At 42.7% G+C, this 21,204-nt stretch overlaps 1 protein-coding gene across 4 annotated transcripts in view; it reads right to left on the bottom strand.

Moving 5' to 3' along the window:
- The window catches only part of tmem63c (transmembrane protein 63C), a 312,913-nt gene that overhangs the window by 198,141 nt on the left and 93,568 nt on the right, over positions 1 to 21,204 (bottom strand). For 3 of the 4 annotated variants that reach the window (XM_043701473.1, XM_043701472.1, XM_043701470.1), the window contains 4 exons: positions 9,838 to 9,889; positions 9,451 to 9,559; positions 4,167 to 4,240; positions 2,248 to 2,328 (listed from right to left, as the gene is read on the bottom strand). In XM_043701473.1, coding sequence (XP_043557408.1) covers positions 2,248 to 2,328; positions 4,167 to 4,240; positions 9,451 to 9,559; positions 9,838 to 9,889 — 316 coding nt within the window. The remainder of the gene's footprint in view (positions 1 to 2,247; positions 2,329 to 4,166; positions 4,241 to 9,450; positions 9,560 to 9,837; positions 9,890 to 21,204) is intronic. The other variant, XM_043701474.1, reaches the window with a different exon arrangement.

Here is a 21,204-nt window from a genome sequence, read left to right on the forward strand (position 1 = left end):
TCTGAAAAACAACCCTCCACCACCACCCTCTGTCTTCTACCTTTGAGCCAGTTCTGTATCCAAATGGCTAGTTCTCCCTGTATTCCGTGAGATCTAACCTTGCTAACCAGTCTCCCATGGAACCTTGTCGAATGCCTTACTGAAGTCCATATAGATCACATCTACTGCTCTGACCTCATCAATCCTCTTTGTTACTTCTTCAAAAAACTCAATCAAGTTTGTGAGACATGATTTCTCATGCACAAAGCCTTGTTGACTATCCCTAATCAGGGGGATTTTATCTCTCCACCCTGGAAGCTCCATGCCTCCATTCCTGATGAAGGGCTTTTGCCTGAAACGTTGATTTTCCTGCTCCTCGGATGCTGTCTGACCTGCTGTGTTTTTCCAGCACCACTCTGATCTCTATCCATAATCAGTCCTTACCTTTCCAAATACATGTACATCCTGTCCCTCAGGATTCCCTCCAACAACTTGCCCACCACCGTGTCAGACTTACTGGTCTATAGTTCCCTGGCTTTTCCTTACCGCCCTACTTAAACAGTGGCACCACGTTAGCCAACCTCCAGTCTACCGGCACCTCACCTGTGACTACCGATGATACAAATATCTCAGCAAGAGGCCCAGCAATCACTTCTCTAGCTTCCCACAGAGGTCTCGGGTACACCTGATCAGGTCCTGGGGATTTATCCAACTTTGTGTTTCAAAACATCCAGCACTTACTCCTCTGTAATATGGACATTTTTCAAGATGTCACCATCTATTTCCCTTAATTCTATATCTTCCATTGCTTTCTTTTTCACAGTAAATACTGATTTCTGTCTGCTCTCCCACCCCTTAAGAATTCTGTAAACTTGATCTGAGACATCCCTGACCCTGGCACCCAGGAGGCAACACACCATCCGGGAGTCTCGTTTGCGACCACAGAATTTCCTGTCTGTTCCTCTCACCATTGAATCTCCTATCACTATTGCTTTCCTATTCTTCCCCCTTCCCTTCTGAGTCACAGAGCCAGAAACCTGGCTGCTGTGGCTTTCCCCTGGTAAGTCATCCATCTGCAGCAGTGGGAGTGGTGAGAGAGCAGACTGGAGGCTGCGAGGAAGATATACTTCTCTCTTAAAGACTTACCTCGTGAATCAGCGGCCTCCATTTGCAGCAAATAACATGTTGTTGCATATAATATGAAGGGCGCCGAGAATGTTAAAGAGACAAGACTTAAGGCCTTATATCTTAATGCATGGAGCACTCTCAATGAAGTGAATGAATTAATCACACAAACAGATATGAACAATATGATATAATTGGGATTTATAAAGGTTATAAGGTCACCAGCGATGGGAACTGATTTCAGCTTTTTCGAAGGACCAACAAAAAGGAAAAGGAGGTGGGTAGCGTTGTTGGTTGAAAGGTAAATTATAATAATTTGAGGAAGGATATTAGCTCTGGTGAAGTGGAATGTGTATGAGTAGAGCTCAAAAAACCAAAGAGGCAGATAGGAGTGAGGGTTGTACATAGACCCCAAACTGTAGTAGTGACATTGGGGAAGGCAAAAAACAGGAAATTAGAATAAAGGCACAGCTGCAATTATGGGTGACTTTAATCTGCACATAGATTGGGCAAAAGTTTGTGGTACTGACATTGAAGAGAGCTTGGACTGTATTCACTGGAGTTTAAAAGAATGCAAAGGATCTCAGAGAAACGCTAAGTAATATTATTCTCATATCCACAAATAAAACTGGTTAGGCTGTTAAAAATGAATTGAGAATTCCCACCATCTCAAGAATCAGTCTGGTAATGCTATGTTGTAATCCCTCTTTACCCAGAACATCCATCCTTAGATAAGGAGACAAAGCTGCACACAGTACTTCAAGCATGGTCTCACTAAGGCACTCTATAATTGCAGTAAGACATCCCTGCTTCTGTACTCAAATCCTCAAACTGGGAAGACTCACATACGATTTCACCTCCTCACCATTTACATGCTCACCCCATGGAAGGGGTCTAATAGGTTTTTTTATGGAGGAAGGTGTCTGGTTGACCTGTCATGGGGAAAGAATAATTTCCAGAATGTGTGGGCCAGTGGGGTGACAATACTGGAATAAAAAACAGAAACATACAGCAACTGGTCTGTTGGCCTGCTGGGTATTTGCAGTATTTTGTGTTTTCATTTCAGGTTTTCAGCATGTGCAGTATTTTGCTATGGATTCAGTGGTCAGCTCTTGTCAATGTTCAGCACATATAGTTTGATACCTTTCAGAGTCCAGTTTCATCAATGCTCGAACATCAAAGCAGAATTGCACATCTGTCACCGTACAACTGGGGTACGCTTCACTGAAACAAGAGAAACCGCCATATCAGAAGCTGACAATATTTCATTCCACTTTGCAAAACTTTGGTAACTTCTTACTAAAAACTCATCCAGTACATTGGAATACCACAGAAATACAGTGAATGAACCTGAACAAATATCTGTCTCAGTCACGCAGGCACAAAAGCACAAAATCACAGACCCCAACTAATCATTGTTTGATGTTTCCACAGATTCAAGTTCAAAACTGGAGCTAAAAGAATTTTGATGAAATTAGACAGGAGCTTGCAGGGGTTGATTGGTATAGTTTGTTTGCAGGTAAAACCTTTGGCAAGTGGGAGGCCATTAAACGTAAGATAGCTAGAATTCAAGGTCTACATGTTCCTGTGAGGGTTGAAGGACAAGGTTGAAAGGGAACCCTGGATGACAAGGGATATTGAGGCTTTGACCAGAAAAAAGGAGGCATGTCTCAGGACTAGGGAACTGGGATCAAGGGAATCTCAGGAGGTGTATAGGAAATACAGGAGTTTACTGAAGAAGCAAATCAGGAGGGTGAAAAGGGGGCACAAGATAGCCTTGGTTGAGAAGATTAGGATGAATCCAAAGAGATTCCTTAAGTATATTAAAGGAAAAAGAGTAACTAGAGAGAGATTAGCGCCCCTCAAGAACCAAAGTGGGCACATATGTGCAAAGGTCTTTCTTTGCAGTCCTTCACACCACAGAAGGTTGTGAAGGCCAAGTCACTAAATATATTCAAGAAAGAGATTAATGATTTTTTTTAAAATTAAGGGCACCAATGCGTATGGAGAGAAAGCAGAACTATGATGTTGAGATACACGATCAGCCATGATCATATTGAATGGAACAGGCTCAAAGGGCAGAAAGGCCGACAGCTACATCCAGTTTTATTGTTTAATTACTAGGTCAATTCGTGGAAGGGTCCCTGTGCTGAAGGCTGTTTAGGAACAGCCTCTGGACTCCAGTTACTGTGTTTTCCAACTGGCCTAGGTGAGTCAGTTGATGAAAGTCCTCCAGACTTGAGAGTTCAGTCTCTGACTGTTCTGAAAAACAGCAGAAAACCCTAAATCAGGATCAGCTGTAAAGATGTCTCATGGCTGAAATATTGTAAGAACCTGATGAAGTCAAATATCAAGATTTCTAATTATTTCTCATCTGAACTGAAGCCTGGTTTGAAGAAACAAAAACAGAAATTGCTGGAAAATCTCAGCAGGTCTGGCAGCATCTGTGAAGAGAAATCAGAGTTAACATTTCAGGTCCAGTGACCCTTCTTCAGAACCTTTGTTCTTCATTCTAAAGAATTAACTCTGATTTCTTTCCACAGATGCTGCCAGACCTGCTGAGATTTTCCAGCAGTTTGTTTTTGTTTCTGATTTCCAGCACCCACAGTTTTTTTGGTTTTTAATTCTGGTTGGAAGATGCCGGCGATCTTACATTGTGATGGTGATGACTGGAAATCAACTGGACAATGTGAGTCCAACTTTTATTTCTCCTTTGAAGTCAGAGCCTTCACCACCTCAGGGTGTTTATTCATTTGCTTTTTTAAAATGCATAAGATCTCTGCAGAGCTGCATTGTCTTATCCGTTGTATGAATATGTGTTGGGGAATAAGAGTATATTGTTTAAATTTAAGTAGTAGCTTAGTAGCTCACCACATTTTCCACTTAGTTTAGACTTAGTTTGTTTACAATAAACAAGTTATTTCTGATTTTATTGAAGAAACTCGATGAAAGTCTAGATAACTGCAAACACATGGATACTCTAACTCACACTTGTACACTCTCAGCAACCTCTGTTCAGGCCTTGCTCTGGTTATGAACAAATATAGAACTTTATTACTCACTGGAAATGTTTAATAATGAGATTTGTGTCTGTGATGTCCTTTGGGATTTGTGAGATCATCAGTGTTCTGGCCACCTACAGAGGAGAAATACCACAGTTAGAATACAGAAGACTTGAATCCTCCAGAAGACACCAAACCAAAATTCCCACAGATCCAGGCTAGCCACATCAAAAACTCCAACTCCCCAGGGATCTCCAAAACCAAACCAAGCCTCAGAGTGCATTTGGAATACTGTGCACATTATTGATTACCTCATTTAAGGAAGAATGTAAGGGTTTGACAGCTGTTCAGGGAAGGTTTGCCAGATTCATACCTGAGAGGGTTTATAGAATCCCTACAGTGTGCAAATAGGCCCTTCAGCCCAACAAGTCCATACCGACCCTCCAAAGAGTAACCCACCCAGACCTCATTGCTCTACATTTACCCCTAACTAATGCACCTAACCTACACACCCCTGAACACTATGGGCAATTTAGCATGGCCAACTCACCTAACCTGCACATCTTTGGATTATGGGAGGAATCCAGAGCACCCAAAGGAAACCCACGCAGACACGGGGTAAATGTGCAAACTCCACACAGACAGTTGCCCTAGGCTGGAATTGAACGTGTGTACCTGGCGCTGTGAAGTAGCATTGCTAATCATTGAGCCACTGTGCCCCCCCACCTTATTTTATGATGAAAGGTTGGACAGGCTAGGTTTGTGCCTCAAAGCCTAGTGTGAGAGAAATGGGTTCCAGCGCATGAGCCACTGACACCCGTCCTGGGAAAGTGGGAGCTGTACCACGTTCTTACAAATTGCATAACAAGGGAAGGAGTGAGGGTTTAAAACTAAATACTAGCGGAAAGGGATCTAATGTAGAAAGGTGTGGTAGATCACAGACAGGAAAACAGTAATATGGAAATGAGGGTCAGGGAATGGCAAGCAGGGCAGAGAAAAAAAAGCTAGCATTGTACCAACAATTAGATATTACAAAGACAACAGAAAAAAAACTAAAGGTTCTACATCTGAATATGCATAATAGAGCACAGAAACAGGCCCTTTGGCCCACCATGTCCAAGCCAACCAATAAACACTAAACTATCCTAATTCCATTTCCCTGCACTTAGTCCATAGCCTCCTGTGCCCTGGCATTTTAAGTCCTTGTCCATATGCTTCTTAAATGTTTCAAGGGTACCTGCCTCTACCAACCTCTCAAGCAGCATGTACCATACGTCTACCACACTCGGGATGGAAAGCACTTTCCTCAGATCTTCTCTAACCAGTTACTCCTCACTTAAAATTATGCCCTTTGGCCTTAGACACATCTGCTGACAGGGAAGACTGAAGTTTAAAACAAAGTAAATAAATGGATAGTGCCCAGGGAAGTAAATAAATATGATAGTTATTACAGAGATGGGGCAGTAGGATAACAAGGATTGGGTCCTGAATAATGAGGGATATATGACATTTAAGAAGAACAGAAAACTAGGTAAAAGTGATGGGTTAGCACTATTAATCAATGATGGTACTTCTGCAATAGTTGGAGATGACTTTGGTTCAGGAAATCAGGATGTAGAAACGGTTTGTCTGGAGATCAGAAATAATAGGAGAAACAAGTCACTAGTGGAGGTAGTATACAGGCCCCCTAACAGTGACCACAATTCAGGACGAGGTGCACAAAAATAAATACTGGGTGATTACAATACAGGATCAACAATAATCATAAATCATCTTAATCCACATATAAATTTGAAAAATCAGATTTCAGTAGCAGCTTAATTGAGAAGTTCCTAAAATGTTTTCAAGACAGTTTCTTACAGCACATTTTGGAACTAACCAGAGAGCAGGTTATATTGGACTCAGTATTGTGTAATGAGACAGAATTAATTAATGACCCCAGCGTTAAGGCTCCTTGAGATAGCAACGACTGAAATAACTGAACTTTAATTCCAGTTTGAACAGGAGAAGACTGGGACTAAGACTAGCAATTTAAACTTAGTTAAGGGCAACTATGGGCATGAAATGATGACCAGAAGAGAATGAATAAAAGGTTAATCAGGAGGAAGAAACTAGTGGTTCAAAGGAAATTAGCTACCAATGTAAAAGCAGATAGCAAGAGTTTCTACTGGCAATCAACATGGAAAAATGCTAGTAAAATGAATGTTGGTCCTCCAGAGAGTGAGAGTGGGGAGTTCATGGTCGATAATAAAAAAAAGGTACATGAGATCTACAAATATTTTGATTCTGTCTTCACTATGGAGGATACACAAAGTGAAGGGGGAGATGAATTTAGCAAAATTACAATCATGAGGGTAGTGGTACTCAGCCATTTGATCTGCACTGTGGCTGACAAGTTACCAAGTTCATATGGACATCATTCTAGAGTCTTAACCGAGGTGGCTGATCAAGTTTCAGACCCTAGATTCAGGAAATACACCCATGAGATTGAAATTAGCAAAAATAACCCCTCGATTCAAATGGGGAACCAGGAAGAAAACAGCTTGTGGTGGAGCCCAGTAGGCAACAGGGAATTCTGAATTTGTTGATATGTAATGAGATAAACTGGATTAGGAGGCCAAAGGTTCAGGAACCCCTAAGGGGCAGTGACCATAATATGATACAATTCACCCTGCAGTTTGAGATGGAGAAGCTGGAACCAGATGCAACGATGTTACAACTGAGTAAAGGTGACTACAAGGACACGAGATAGCACCTGGCCAGAGCTGTCTGTAAGGGTAGCTGAGCAGGGAAGATGATTTTATTTGATTTATTATTGTCACATACACCGAGATACAGTGAAAGGTACTGTTTTGCGTGCTAACCTGACAAATCACACCTTACTTTAGTACATCAGGGAATCAGAACAGAACGCAGAATATAGTTATCGAGTTTTGAGAAGACTTGTAGCTCAGGTTGAGATTCTGGACATAGGTTTGTTCGCTGAGCTGGAAGGTCTATTTTCAGACGTTTCGTCACCATACACAGTAACATCATTACTGAGCCTCCGGATGAAGCACTGGTGGTGTGGCCCGTTTTATATTTATGTGTTTAGATTTCCTTGGGCTGGCAATGTAATTTCTGATGAATGACATCATTTCCTGTGAAGACATCATTTTCTGTTCTTTTTCTCAGAGGGTGTTAAATGGGGTCCAAGTCAGTGTGTTTGTTGATAGAGTTCCGGTTGGAGAGCCACGTTTTTAGGAATTCTCGTGCGTGTCTCTGTTTGACTTGTCCTAGGCTGGATGTGTTGTCCCAGTCGAAGTGGTATCCTTCCTCATCTGTATGTAAGGATACTAGTGAGAGAGGGTCATGTCTTTTTGTGGCTATTTGGTGTTCATGTATCCTAGTGGCTAGTTTTCTGCCTGTTTGTCAAATTTAGTGTTCATTACAGTTCTTGCACGGTATTTTGAAAATGATATTAGTTTTGCTTGTTTGATGATGCCAAGAGGTCTGAGTAGTCGGGCAGTCATTTTTGAGATGTAGGGGAGAGTGGCTAGGGTTTCTGGACTTGTTTTGTCTGCTTGTTTAGCTTTGTTGCTGAGAAACTAGCGGACTGCGTTCATCAGGTACCCGTTCTTTGGTAGTGGCTCATAGAAACACACTACAGCACAGAGGAACTATGAAGAGCAGATGAAAATCACCTATACAATATATTCAAAAAGAACGAGCACCCAATGAACACAGTCCACTGCTTTCTCAGCAACAAACCCAGAATACTGAGAGGTCTGGAAAGAATCAGCGTGGAGAAGATGTTTTCACCATTAGGAGAAACTAAGACCCAAGGGCACAGTGAAGGGACGACCCATTAGAATTGAGATGAGAAAGAATTTCTTCAGTCACAGGGTGGCGAGTCTATGGAGGTCATTGTCGCATAAGTTATTGAGTGTATTTAAGAAAGGGATAAATAAGTGTCAAAAGAAAAAAGGTAATTTAAGTAACATTTTACATCAAATAGGTTTGTGGAATTAATTACTACAGGGTACATAGAAGAATACAGCGCAGTACAGGCCCTTTGGCCCTCGATGTTGCGCCGATCCAAGCCCACCTAACCTATACTAACCCACTATCCTCCATATACCTATCCAATGCCCGCTTAAATGCCCATAAAGAGGGAGAGTCCACCACTGCTGCTGGCAGGGCATTCCATGAACTTACGACTCGCTGAGTGAAGAACCTACCCCTAACTTCAGTCCTATATCTACCCCCCCTTAATTTAAAGCTATGCCCCCTTGTAATACCCGACTCCATACGCGGGAAAAGGTTCACACTGTCAACCCTATCTAACCCCCTAATCATCTTGTACACCTCAATCAAGTCACCCCTAAACCTTCTTTTCTCTAATGAAAACAGCCCCAAGTGTCTCAGTCTATCCTCATACGATCTTCCTTCCATACCAGGCAACATCCTGGTAAACCTCCTCTGCACCCGTTCCAGTGCCTCCACATCCTTCCTATAGTATGGCAACCAAAACTGCACACAATATTCCAGATGCGGCCGCACCAGAGTCTTATACAACTGCATCATGACCTCAGGACTCCGGAACTCAATTCCTCTACCAATAAAAGCCAGTACGCCATATGCCTTCCTCACCGCACTATTTACCTGGGTGGCAACTTTCAGAGATCTGTGTACATGGACACCAAGATCCCTCTGCTCATCCACACTACCAAGTATCCGACCATTAGCCCAGTACCCCATCTTTTTGTTATTCTTCCCAAAGTGAATCACCTCGCACTTAGGTACATTGAATTCCATCTGCCACCTTTCTGCCCAGCTCTGCAGCTTCTCTATATCCTGCTGTAACCTGCCACATGCTTCCTCACTGTCAACAACTCCTCCGGCTTTCGTGTCATCCGCAAACTTGCTCACCCAACCTTCTAACCCCTCTTCCAGGTCATTTATAAAAATGACAAACAGCAATGGTCCCAAAACAGATCCTTGCGGAACACCGCTAGTGACGGCACTCCATGAAGAAACTTTGCCATCAACTACTACCCTCTGTCTTCTTCCATCCAGCCAATTCCTAATCCAAACCTCCAACTCACCCTCAATGCCATATCTCCGTATTTTCTGCAGTAGCCTACCATGGGGAACCTTATCAAACGCCTTACTAAAATCCATATATAGAAGGACTGGAAGGACTGGATGATTTTTTTGTAAGGAGAGGAATTCTGGCATTCAGTTCCAGAATGCTGGGCTCTTGGAAGTTTTCAAACTGTAACTTCAGGCACTGTTGCTAATTCTTCACTCCCTCGTGTCTCCCATTCCAAAAGACCAAGCTGTTCATCTGTTTGAAACTCACCTTTTCATTGTCTTTGTAATCCAGCTGCAGAGAATGATGACCCATGCAGATCACAGTTACTATGAAGTAAAGAAGTGCAAAGATACTGTGTAACCAGAGCAGTCGATCACTGGAAAACAAGTGTAATCATACATGAGAGGAGGAATCAGAACGTGGGTCTGAGGAAGAGGGGCATACAGAGGAGCAGCCTGAGGGATGGAGAGGATGGGGCTTGGGTGTGGACATTGCAATTGAGGTGCAGGGTGCTGTGGGCAGGGAGGCGGAAGAGCAGAGAGAATGGCAACAAGATTGGAACAGGTTAGCAGGCACTGGATGGGAAGGGAAGGGAGGGGTGGACAAATTGGAAGGTGGTCAGTCAATGGCCACCACCAGCCAGTGTTCACTCACTCTGCAGGGACATTTGCAATGGTAGTACGGCCAAAATGTTGCGGGCTGTTACCTGGAAGGCAAACATTCATTAGTCAGTGACAGCTCCACATGATCTTAAACATAGCACTGAATCATCTCTACCTACAGACAACGCTGAATATCAGTAACCGCTGGAGACAACAGTATTACACAGCACCTTCAACCCAAGTCTAACTTCCCCTTGCACATTTCCTTTTCCAAGTACCCTTTCCCCAGCCTATCCTACTCACTGCACCTTTGTCTAAAGGTCCCTTGCCTTAACTCTGGACTCTCCTGTCTCTCCTCATGCTCTATCTTAATTAAATCTTGTCCACCTCTAGTTCCTTTGACTCTATTCCCACTGAATCACACCAGGCTGCTCCGATATTCCTCAATCATGCTGAGACTGCACTTGCTTGATTCTATTCTCATCTACACAAACCATAGACAGAGTATAATTTGTCTTCCTGCTCTTACACCATTAGCTCTGGTGTCCCAAAGGATCAACCCTTGGTCCCCTCTTATTTCTCACTCACATGCTTCCCTTTGGAGATATTATGTAAAACATAGGTCTGACTGTTCATAATGCAAAACAGGGTCTCCACCTTAGCCAAAATGGTTTTTATATCCATGGTCCATGGTGGCAGATGCACATGCTAAAGTGGTGCTGCCTTCAGGAAGATCCAATTCCAATACTGGATATCAAAACAGTGGCCATCACGCGTTTTAGGCGAAGGTGTAAAGCTGCCAGAGATATTAATTATAATTAGGTCACCCTTAATATAGGTCCAAGAACAGCTTTGGGAAAAGTAAGATGTCCTTTGGGATTGTTAGAAGCAGATATGAACATGCATAAGGGGATAATCATATTGCAGCTGTCAAAATAGTATGGTGATTAATTCGCCTGCCCTCTAATATTTTGAAATAATTACCTGTAATGTAATATAAAAGTCAGCTCTTGCTATTTCATTTATTAAGGGATTTGTGATGCATGACCTGTTTGACAAACTATCGGCCCATATTTTGATTGACATCTCTAAATATGCTTATTTTTATAATGGATTAAGCACCTGAATGAATGAAAAGGGAGTGAATGATTTTTTTTATGAATGAGTGTAATCGTTAATAAATACTTAGAACTTCATCTTGTTTCACATAGGTCCTGATGTCAGTCCGTGGGTGGATACTGTGTGAATTGGCATCGATGGTGCAAAGAAAAGATGGTTGATGGGGTGCAGAGGAAGGCAAGAGTTTGCACCAATTTAGCATAGGGGCTACACATTGGCATGGGATGGGAAAAGGGGCATTTGTTGGTTGGTGGAAAACAAAAACAGAAATTGCTGGAGAAACTCAGCAAGTTTGGCAGCATTTGTGGGAAGAAAGCAGAGTTAACGTGTCAATTCTGGTGACTCTTCATCAGAATTGTTCTGACTTTCACCAGCAAGTTCTGAACATGTTTCAGATCTCTCCAGCATCTGCAGTTCTTTGTTTCATTACGTTGGGTAATCATGCATTGACTAGTATAAGATATGAGGCCAAGAGACAGCTCAGTTGTAGGCCATAGGTAAGTGTGGACAGTACAAGGGGTCATGGAGGGCATGGTGCTGCATGGACAGAGAATGGACAGTGTAGAGGGGAGCTGAGGGAGTGTGAAGGGTGAGGGCTGGAGAGATGGCTTTTGTTTTAGTTCTTTTAATGATAGTTCACAGCCTGCTTCCTCACCCAGCGGCTCCTTTTATTGCCAACAAATCTTTCCTGAGGTTAGAAGGTCCAAATCCACTTATCATTAACTCCATCAGGACAAAACTTCAACTATCTGGAGTACTTTGCTCCAAGTCGGGTTTGCAGACCCGTTAATTATCTCAGGTCTAGTCTTGTCTCGTCTCAGGAATGGAAATGCAGGCCACACGTCTGCTGACAACACACAGCCTTACCTCACCAGCACCTTTCTCAATTCCTGCATTTCTCTAAATGAGACTGTTTATCTGACATCCAGGACTAAATAGAATAGAAACTTCTTCCAATGACATATTGGGATGACCGAGCCTTTGAGCTGAATATTACCCTTTCTTGACTACGTTCGAGTTGAGTTGAATTTTTTAGAGGGTTAGTCGCCACATGGCCTAGTGAGTTCACTTACTGTCAAGAAGTCAGGAAATGTACAATAGAAAAAGAGAGAGCATATAAAGTGGCCAAGAGCACTGGGAAATCAGAAGATTGGGAAGGCTACAAAAACAAACACAGGATAACAAAGAGAGAAATAAGGAAGGAGAGGATCAACTATGAAGGTAAGCTAGCCAGTAATATTAGAAATTATAGTAAAAGTTTCTTTCAATACATAAGAAACAAACAAGAGGCAAAAGTAGAAATTGGGCCGCTCCACATTGATGCAGGAAGGCTAGTGATGGGAGATAAGGAAATAGCTGAAGAACTTAATAAGTATTTTGTGTCAGTCTTCACAGTGGAAGACACGTGTAATATCCCAACAATTAAGTTGAGTATGGTTGCCATTACAAAAGAGAAAGTGCTCGAAAAGCTAAAAGGTCTAAAAATCGATAAATCTCCTGGCCCCGATGGGCTACAACCTAGAGTTGAGAGGGAGGTGGCTGAAGAAATAGAGGAGGCGTTGGTTGTGATCTTTCAAAAATCACTGGACTCAGGAAAAGTCCCAGATGATTGGAAAATCACTGTTGCAACCCCCTTGTTCAAGAAAGAATCAAAACAAAAGATGGTAAATTATGGGCTGATTAGCCTAAACTCGGTAGTGGGTAAAACGTTAGAATCCATCGTTAAGGATGAAATTTCTAAATTCTAAGAAGTGCAGGGTCAAATTAGAACAATTCTGCATGGATTTAGTAAGGGGAGGTTGTGCCTAACAAGCCTGTTAGAAATCTTTGAAGAGGTGACAAGTAGGTTAGACCAGGGAAACCCAGTGGATGTGGTCTATCTAGACTTCCAAAAGGCCTTTGATAAGGTGCCTCACGGGAGGCTGCTGAATAAGGTGAGGGCCCATGGTGTTCCAGGTGAGCTACTGGCATGGATTGAGGATTGGCTGTCTGACAGAAGGCAGAGAGTTGGGATAAAAGGTTCTTTTTAGAAATGACAGCCGATGACAAGTGGTGTCCCGCAGGGTTCAGTGTTGGGGCTGCAGCTGTTCACTTGATATATTAATGATCTGGATGAAGGGGCTGGGGGCATTCTGGTGATGGTACGAAGTTAGGTGGACAGGCAGGTAGTTCTGAGGAGGTGGGGAGGCTGCAGAAAGATTTAGGCAGTTTAGGAGAGTGGTCCAGGAAATGTCTTGCACTTTGAAAAAAAGAATACAGGCATGGACTATTTTTTAAATGGTGAGAAAATTCATAAAGCAAAAGTACGAGGGGATCTGGGAGTGCTAGTCCAGGATTCTGTAAAGGTTGATTTGCAGGTTGAGTTTGTGGTTAAGAAAGCAAATGTAATGTTGTCATTTATCTCAAGAGGGTTGGAATATAAAAGCAGTGATGTGCTACTGAGACTTTATAAAGCTCTGGTTAGGCCCCATTTAGAATACTGTGTCCAATTTTCCCACACCTCAGGAAGAACATACCAGCACTGGACCGCAGCAGAGATTCACACGGATGACCCCTGGAATGGTAGGCCTAACATATGATGAACAGCTAAGGATCCTGGGACTGTATTCATTGTAGTTTAGAAGGTTGAGGGGAGATCTAATACAAACTTACAAGGTAATGCATGGCTTAGAAAGGGTGGATGCTGGGAAGTTGTTTCTGTTAGGCAGGGAGACTAGGACCCATGGGCACTGCTTAAAAATTAGAGGGGGTCAATTTAGAACAGAAATTAGAAAACATTTCTTCAGCCAGAGAGTGGTGGGCCTGTGGAATTCATTGCCATGGAGCGCAGTGGAGGCCAGGATGTTGAATGTCTTCAAAGCAGAAATTGATAAATTCTTGATCTTGCTATAGAGAGAGCTAATAAGAGGAATGAGGGCTACAGAGAGAGTGCGGTAAGTGGAATTGAAACATCCATGAGCCATGATAAAATGGCAGAGTGGACTTAATCGGCCGAATGGCCTTACTTCTACTCCTATGTCTTAAGGTCTTTTGGTCTAATGGTTTGCTGTTTGTGGTATCATACTCCCTAGGCTCACCACTTTCTGGGTGAAGAAATTTATCCACATCTCAGTCCTAAGAATGGTTTACCCCATATTCTTAGACTGTGGCCCCTAGTTCTACAGTCACCTGCCACTGGGAGCATCCTTCCTGCACCTAGCCTGTGTAGTCCTGTTTGGATTTAATAGGTTTCTATGAGATCCCTCCTCATTCATCTGAACTCCACCAAATGTAGTTCGAAGCAATTGAACTGCTCCTCTTACATCAGTCCTGCCATCCCAGGAATCAGTTGAGTAAATCTTCACTGCACTCTCTCTATAGCAATAACATCCTTCCTCAGATAAACAGACCAAAGCTGCACACAAATACTCCAGATGTGGTCTCACCAAGACTCTGTTCTCATACTCAAATCCTCTTGCTATAAACACTAACATGATATTAACCTTCTTCATCACTTGCTGCACCAGCATGCTTATTTTCAATGACTGATATACAAGGACACCCAGGTACCATTACACATTCCCCTCACTTAATTTATAGTCATTTCGATAATAATCTGCCTTGCTACCAAAGTGGGTGACCTCACATTTGTACACATTAAACAGTAACTGCCATGCATCCTCCCACATATTCAGCTTGTCCAAATCACACTGAAGCATCTCTGCATCCTCCTCACAGCTTACCCAGCCACTCAGTTTTATGGTTGTCTGTGACCTTGGAACTACTACATTTCTCTCATCTAACTCATTAATACACATTCTGAATAGCTGGAGTCCAAGCACTGATTCCTCTGGTACTGGCTAGTCACTGCCTGCTAATTAGAAACTTACTGTTATCTTTCCTTATCTGAGAAAGGATGTTCTTGCTGTAAAGGGGGCAAGCTGAAGATCAATCAAATTTCATTTCTACTCTTTGTACGTGTTAGCCAACCAGTTTTCCATTCATCTGAATACACTATCCCCAATTCCATGTGCTTTAATTTTACACGGCAATTTCTTATGTGGACTTTGTCAAAAACCTTCTGAAAATCCAAATCAACAATGTCCATTGGATCTCCATAAACTCTGCAATTACATCCACAAGTAGATTCCACTTTTCACTTTGTTGCCTGCTCTCTATTACTCTTCAACCCATTACTTGTAAAAATCTATCTCCTCCTTAAATTTACTCAAAGTACCGGCATCCATTCCACTCTGGGGTAGTGAATTTCATAGATTCGTGACATTTTGAGAGAAGTAATTTCTCCTCATCTCTATTTTAAATCTGCTCCCTTTACCCTAAAATTATAACCTCTCATTCTAGATTGCCCCACACAAGGAAACATCCTTTCTAAGTCGACTTTGTCAATGCCCTTTAGTACCTTCTATACCTCAGTTAGATCTCCTCTCATTCTACAAAACTCCACTAATCAATCTCTTTCATAGAATAAACCCCTCATCTCTGGAATCAATCTAAAGAACCTCCTCTGAACTGCCTCAAATACAACTACATCCCTCCTCAAGTAAGGGACCAAAATTGTACACAATTCGCCAGGTGCTGTCTCAATAATGTTTTGTAGAGTTGCAGCAACACTTATTAGTCCTTAAGCAAAAAATGCCAAAAATGTCCTCTTTATTCCATGCTGTACCTGCATACCAGTTTTATAACATTATGGATACATCTAGGGATCAGATTTGTTTGGAAATGCTAATATATATAATTAGATTAGATTAGATTACTTACAGTGTGGAAACAGGCCCTTCGGCCCAACAAGTCCACACCGACCCGCCAAAGCGCTCCCTCCCAGACCTATTCCCCTACATTTACCCCTGCACCTAACACTACGGGCAATTTAGCGTGGCCAATTCACCTAACCTGCACATTTTTGGACTGTGGGAGAAAACCGGAGCACCCGGAGGAAACCCACGCAGACACGGGGAGAATGTGCAAACTCCACACAGACAGTCACCTGAGGCGGGAATTGAACTCGGGTCTCTGGCGCTGTGAGGCAGCAGTGCTAACCACTGTGCCACCGTGCCGCCCAGGTTTAATAAATTATCTCAAAATAAAAGATCCTCTTGGGAACAGAGGCCATAACATGGTAGAATGTGGCATTCAGATTGAGAGTGACAAACCCGGAGTCGGAAACAACTGTGATACGAAGGCAGAGTTGGCTAGAGTGGATGGGAAAGGAGTTTAGCAGAAAAGATAACTGATAAACAACGGCAGGTATTTTTAAAAAAATACTTCATGACTCTCATCAAGGATATATCCTAGAGGTTAAGAAGGATTCGAGGCAGAGCAAAAACCAATCATGGTTAACCAAGGAAATTAAGGACAGCATGAAAGAAAACATATTATATGGCAAGGATTGGTGGTGACTCAGAGAACTGGGAAAGTTTTAAAAGCCAACAAAAGATAACCAAGAAAACGGAAAATATAGCTGAGGTCAAACTAGCTAATAACATAAAAACTGATATTAAGAGCTTCTTTAAATATATGAAAAGCAGACAAACATAACAGTGAACATGGCGATTTTAGAGATTAAGGCTGGGGAAACAATAATGGGGAGCTAGGAAAGGGCAGGAGAGTTGAATAAGTACTTTGTATTTGTATTAGTCTGCACGGTAAACTAAAAAATTCCAAAAATGCTAAATAATCAAAGGGCTAAAGTGGATTTTTGGGGGCGGGGGGAAATAGACACAATAAATATCACTTGAGAGGAAGTAATGGCTTGAAAAGGATGGGCACTAGGAAATTGTTTCCTTTAGGCGAGGAGACTAGGACCCATGGACACAGCCTTAGAATTAGAGGGGGTAAATTCAGAACAGACATTTCTTCAGCCAGAGAGTGGTGGGCCTGTGGAATTCATTGCCACAGAGTGCAGTGGAGGCCGGGACGCTAAATGTCTTCAAGGCAGAGATTGATAAATTCTTGATGTCACAAGGAATTAAGGGCTCCGGGGAGAATGCGGGTAAGTGGAGTTGAAATGCCCATCAGCCATGATTGAATGGCGGAGTGGACTCGATGGGCTGAATGGCCTTACTCCCTCTCCTATGTCTTATGGTCTTATGGTTTTAATGTGGTAAACTTATGTGGTTAAGGGCTGATAAGTCCCTTGGACCTGATTGGATGCATCCTAAGATATTAAACGAAGTAGATGCAAAGATAGTGGATGCAGTGGTAATAGTCTTATAGAAAAGTCCCAAAGGATTGGAAAATTGAAATGTAACACCTTTAGTTAAAAACAGAAGAAGACAAAAATCAGGTAGCTCTGAGCCATTACCTTAACGTCTGTCACTGGGAAATGAATAGCGTTTATTATAAAGGATGTAATAGCAGAGTATTTAGAAAAACTTAGTCACAAAGTCAGCATGAATTCATGCAGAGGCAATCATGTCTGTGATAAATTTATTTTATTCACATATTAGCTTTTCACAATTCATGCACAAGGACACACAAATCTTACTGCATCTCAGAACTCTGCAATTTCTCACCAATTAGGTAATATGCTTCATTTTTATTCTTTCTGCCAAAATAAATCATTTCCCCTATTGTACTCTATGCTACTTTCTCCCCACCCCCACCCTCCTCTCATTTATCTCTCCACCCTTCAGGCACTCTGCCTGTATTCCTGATGAAGAGCTTTTGCCCGAAATGTCGATTTTCCTGCTCCTCAGATGCTGCCTGACCTGCTGTGCTTTTCCAGCACCACTCTGATCTAGACTCTGGTTTCCAGCATCTGCAGTCTTTGTTTTTACCCCGTGGTTCCTTACAGACTGCCTTCTGGAAATCTAAACACAGCACATCCAATGGTTACCTTTATCCATGGCACATGTTACTTCTTCAAAAAAATAGTTAACTCAATTTTCCAGACACAAAACCATGCTGACTCTGTCTGATTACCAAAACTTGTCTAAGTACTCTGTTATAACAACTTTACCCTAAAAGATCTTGTTGTACAGTGGTAGTGTCCCTACCTCTGAGCGAGAGATCAGAAGATCCAGGTTCAAATTCCACCTGCTCCAGAGATCATAGAATCATAGCATCATCGAGTTACACAGCATAGAAACACCCTTTGGTCCAAATCATCCATTTAGACCAGATATCCTAAATTAATTTTTTACCATTTGCCAGCATTTGGCCCATATCCCTCTAAACCCTTCCTATTCATATACCCACCCAAATGTCTTTTAAATGTTGTAATTGTATCAGCCTCCACCATTTACTCTGGCAGCTCATTCCGTACACACACCACCCTCTGAGTGAAAAAGTTGCCATTTATGTCCCTTCTAAATCTTTCCCCTCTTATCTTAAACCTATGTCCTCTAGTTTTGAACTCCCCCACCCCGGGGAAAAAACCTTGTCCATTTATCCAATCCATGCCCCTAATGATTTTATAAGCTTCTATAAGGTCACCCCTCAGCCTCCGACCCTCCAGAGAAAACAGCCCCAGCCTGTTCAGCCTCTCTCTATACTCAAACCCTCCAACCCTGGCATCATCATTGTAATTCTTTTCTGCACCCTTTCAAGTTTCGCAACATCCTTCCTATAGCAGGGAGACCAGAATTGCATTCAGTATTCCAATAGCGGCCTAACCAATGTCCTGTACAGCCGCAACATCACCTCCCAACTCCTATACTCAATACTCTGACAAATAAAGGCAAGCATACCAAATGCCTTCTTCATTATCCTTTCTACCTGTGACTCCACTTTCAAGGAACTCTATCTAGATGGAGTTTAATTTAGATAAATGTGATGTGGTGCATTTTTGGGAAGGCAAATCAAGGCAGAATGTATACAGTTAATGGTAAAGTCCTGGGGAGTGTTGCTGCACAAAGAGACCTTGGAATGCAGGTTCATAGCTCCTTGAAAGTAGATTCACAGGTAGATAGGATAGTGAAGAAGGCATTTGGTATGCTTGCCTTTATTGGTCAGTGAATCCAGTGTAGGAGTTGGGAGGTCATGTTGTAGCTGTACAGGACATTAGTGAGGCCATTATTGGAACACTGCGTGCAATTCTGGTTTCCCTTCTATCAGAAGGATGTTGCAAAACTTGAAAGGCAGAAAAGATTTACAGTAATGTTGTCAGGAGGGCTTGAGCTATCAGGAGGGGCTGAATAGACTGGGGCTATTTTCTCTGGAGTGTCAGAGGCTGAGAGGTGACTTTATAGGGGTTTATAACCAAGAGCAGCTATGTAAGAATCCTATTCATTGACTACAGTTCAGCCTTCAAAAGTATTATCCCCTCAAGACTGATTAGTAAACTTAGTGATCTCCAACTAAGCCCCACTCTCGGCAACTGGATCCTCAGTTTCCTGACCCACAGGCCACAATCAATGAAGATTGGGGACAATATTTCATCCTCACTAACACTCAACACTGGAGCCCCCAGGGGTGCGTACTCAGCCTCCTACTGTACTCACTGTATACCCAAGACTGCATCGCCAAATACCAGACTAATACCATTTACAAATTCGCTGATGATACCACCATAGTCGGTCGAATCTCAGATGACGACGAAACAGACTATGGATGGAAGGTGGAAAACCTGGAAAAATGGTGAACTGAGAACAACCTAGCTCTCAATGCCAGCAAAACCAAGGAACTCATTATTGACTTACATCAGAATGCTACTCATGTCCCCCTACACATTAACAGCACAGAGGTGGAACAAGTGGAGAGTGTCAAGCTCCTGGGAGTGGTCATCCACAATAAGCTTTCTTGAATCTTCATGTGGACGCACTGGTTACAAAGGCCCAATAACGTCTCTTCTTCCTCAGGCAGCTGAGGAAATTTGGCAAGACAGCAAATACCCTTGCCAACTTTTATAGGTGCACCATCGAGAGCATTCTGTCTAGATATATCACTACCTGGTATGGCAACTGTACCGTTCAAGATTGGAGAGGGTTACAAAGAGTGATGAATTTGGCCTGGACAATCACAAAGGCCAACCTCCCAGCTATAGAATCCATCTACCAGGCCCGCTGTCAAGGAAAGGCCGCCAGCATTCTCAAAGATCCATCCCACCCTGGCAATGTTTTTCTACAACCTCTACCACCGGGGAGAAGGTACAGAAGCCTGAACACACACAACCAGCCGGTTTCGCAACAGTTTCTACCCTCCTGTTGTTAGAAAAACGAATGGACTCACAAACTCTTAACATTCGCCTGTATCTGTGTTTTTGTTTTTGCCGCTGTTTACCTATTATTTACTATCTATGCTACTTAACTCTGTGATCTACCTATATTGCTTGAAATGGGTAAAGGTGGATAAATCCCCAGGACCTGATCAGGTACACCCGAGAACTCTGTGGGAAGCTAGAGAAATGATTGCTGGGCCTCTTGCTGAGATATTTGTATCGACAGTCACAGGTGAGGTGCTGGAAGACTGGAGGTTGGCTAACGTGGTGCCCCTGTTTAAGAAGGATGGTAAGGACAAGCCAGGGAGCTATAGACCAGTGAGCCTGACATTGATGGTGGGCAAGTTGTTTAATGAAATCCTGAGGGACAGGATGTACATGTATTTGGAAAGGCAAGGACTGATTAGGGACAGTCAACATGACGTTGTGCGTGGGAAATCATGTCTCATAAACTTGATTGAGTTTTTTGAGGAAGTAACAAAGAGGATTGATGAGGGCAAAGTGGTAGATGTGATCTATATGGATTTCAGTAAGGCGTTCAACAAGGTTCCCCATGAGAGACTGATTAGCAAGGTTAGATCTCATGGAATACAGGGAGAACTAGCCATTTGGATATAGAACTGGCTCAAAGGTAGAAGACAGATGGTGGTGGTGGAGGGTTGTTTCTCAGACTGGAGGCCTGTGACCAGTGGAGTGTCACAAGGAGTGGTGCTGGGTCCTCTACTTTTTGTCATTTACATAAATGATTTGGATGCGAGCATAAGTAGTACAGTGAGTAAGTTTGCAGATGGAAATGTAGTGGACAGCGAAGAGGGTTACCTCAGGTTACAACAGGATCTGGACCAGATGGGCCAATGGGCTGAGAAGTGGCTGATGGGGTTTAATTCAGATAAATGCTAGGTGCTGCATTTTGGGAAAGCAAATCTTAGCAGGACTTATACACTTAATGGTAAGGTCCTAGGGAGAGACCTTGGAGCTGAAAATGTGTTGCTGGAAAGGCGCAGCAGGTCAGGCTGCATCCAAGGAGCAGGAGAATCGACGTTTCCGGCATGAGCCCTTCTTCAGGAATGAGGAAGGTGTGCCAAGCAGGCTAAGATAAAAGGTAGGGAGGAGGGACTTGGGGGAGGGGCATTGGAAATG

Source organism: Chiloscyllium plagiosum, chromosome 12 (genome assembly GCF_004010195.1).
Source record: "Chiloscyllium plagiosum isolate BGI_BamShark_2017 chromosome 12, ASM401019v2, whole genome shotgun sequence".
NCBI lineage: Eukaryota > Metazoa > Chordata > Chondrichthyes > Orectolobiformes > Hemiscylliidae > Chiloscyllium > Chiloscyllium plagiosum.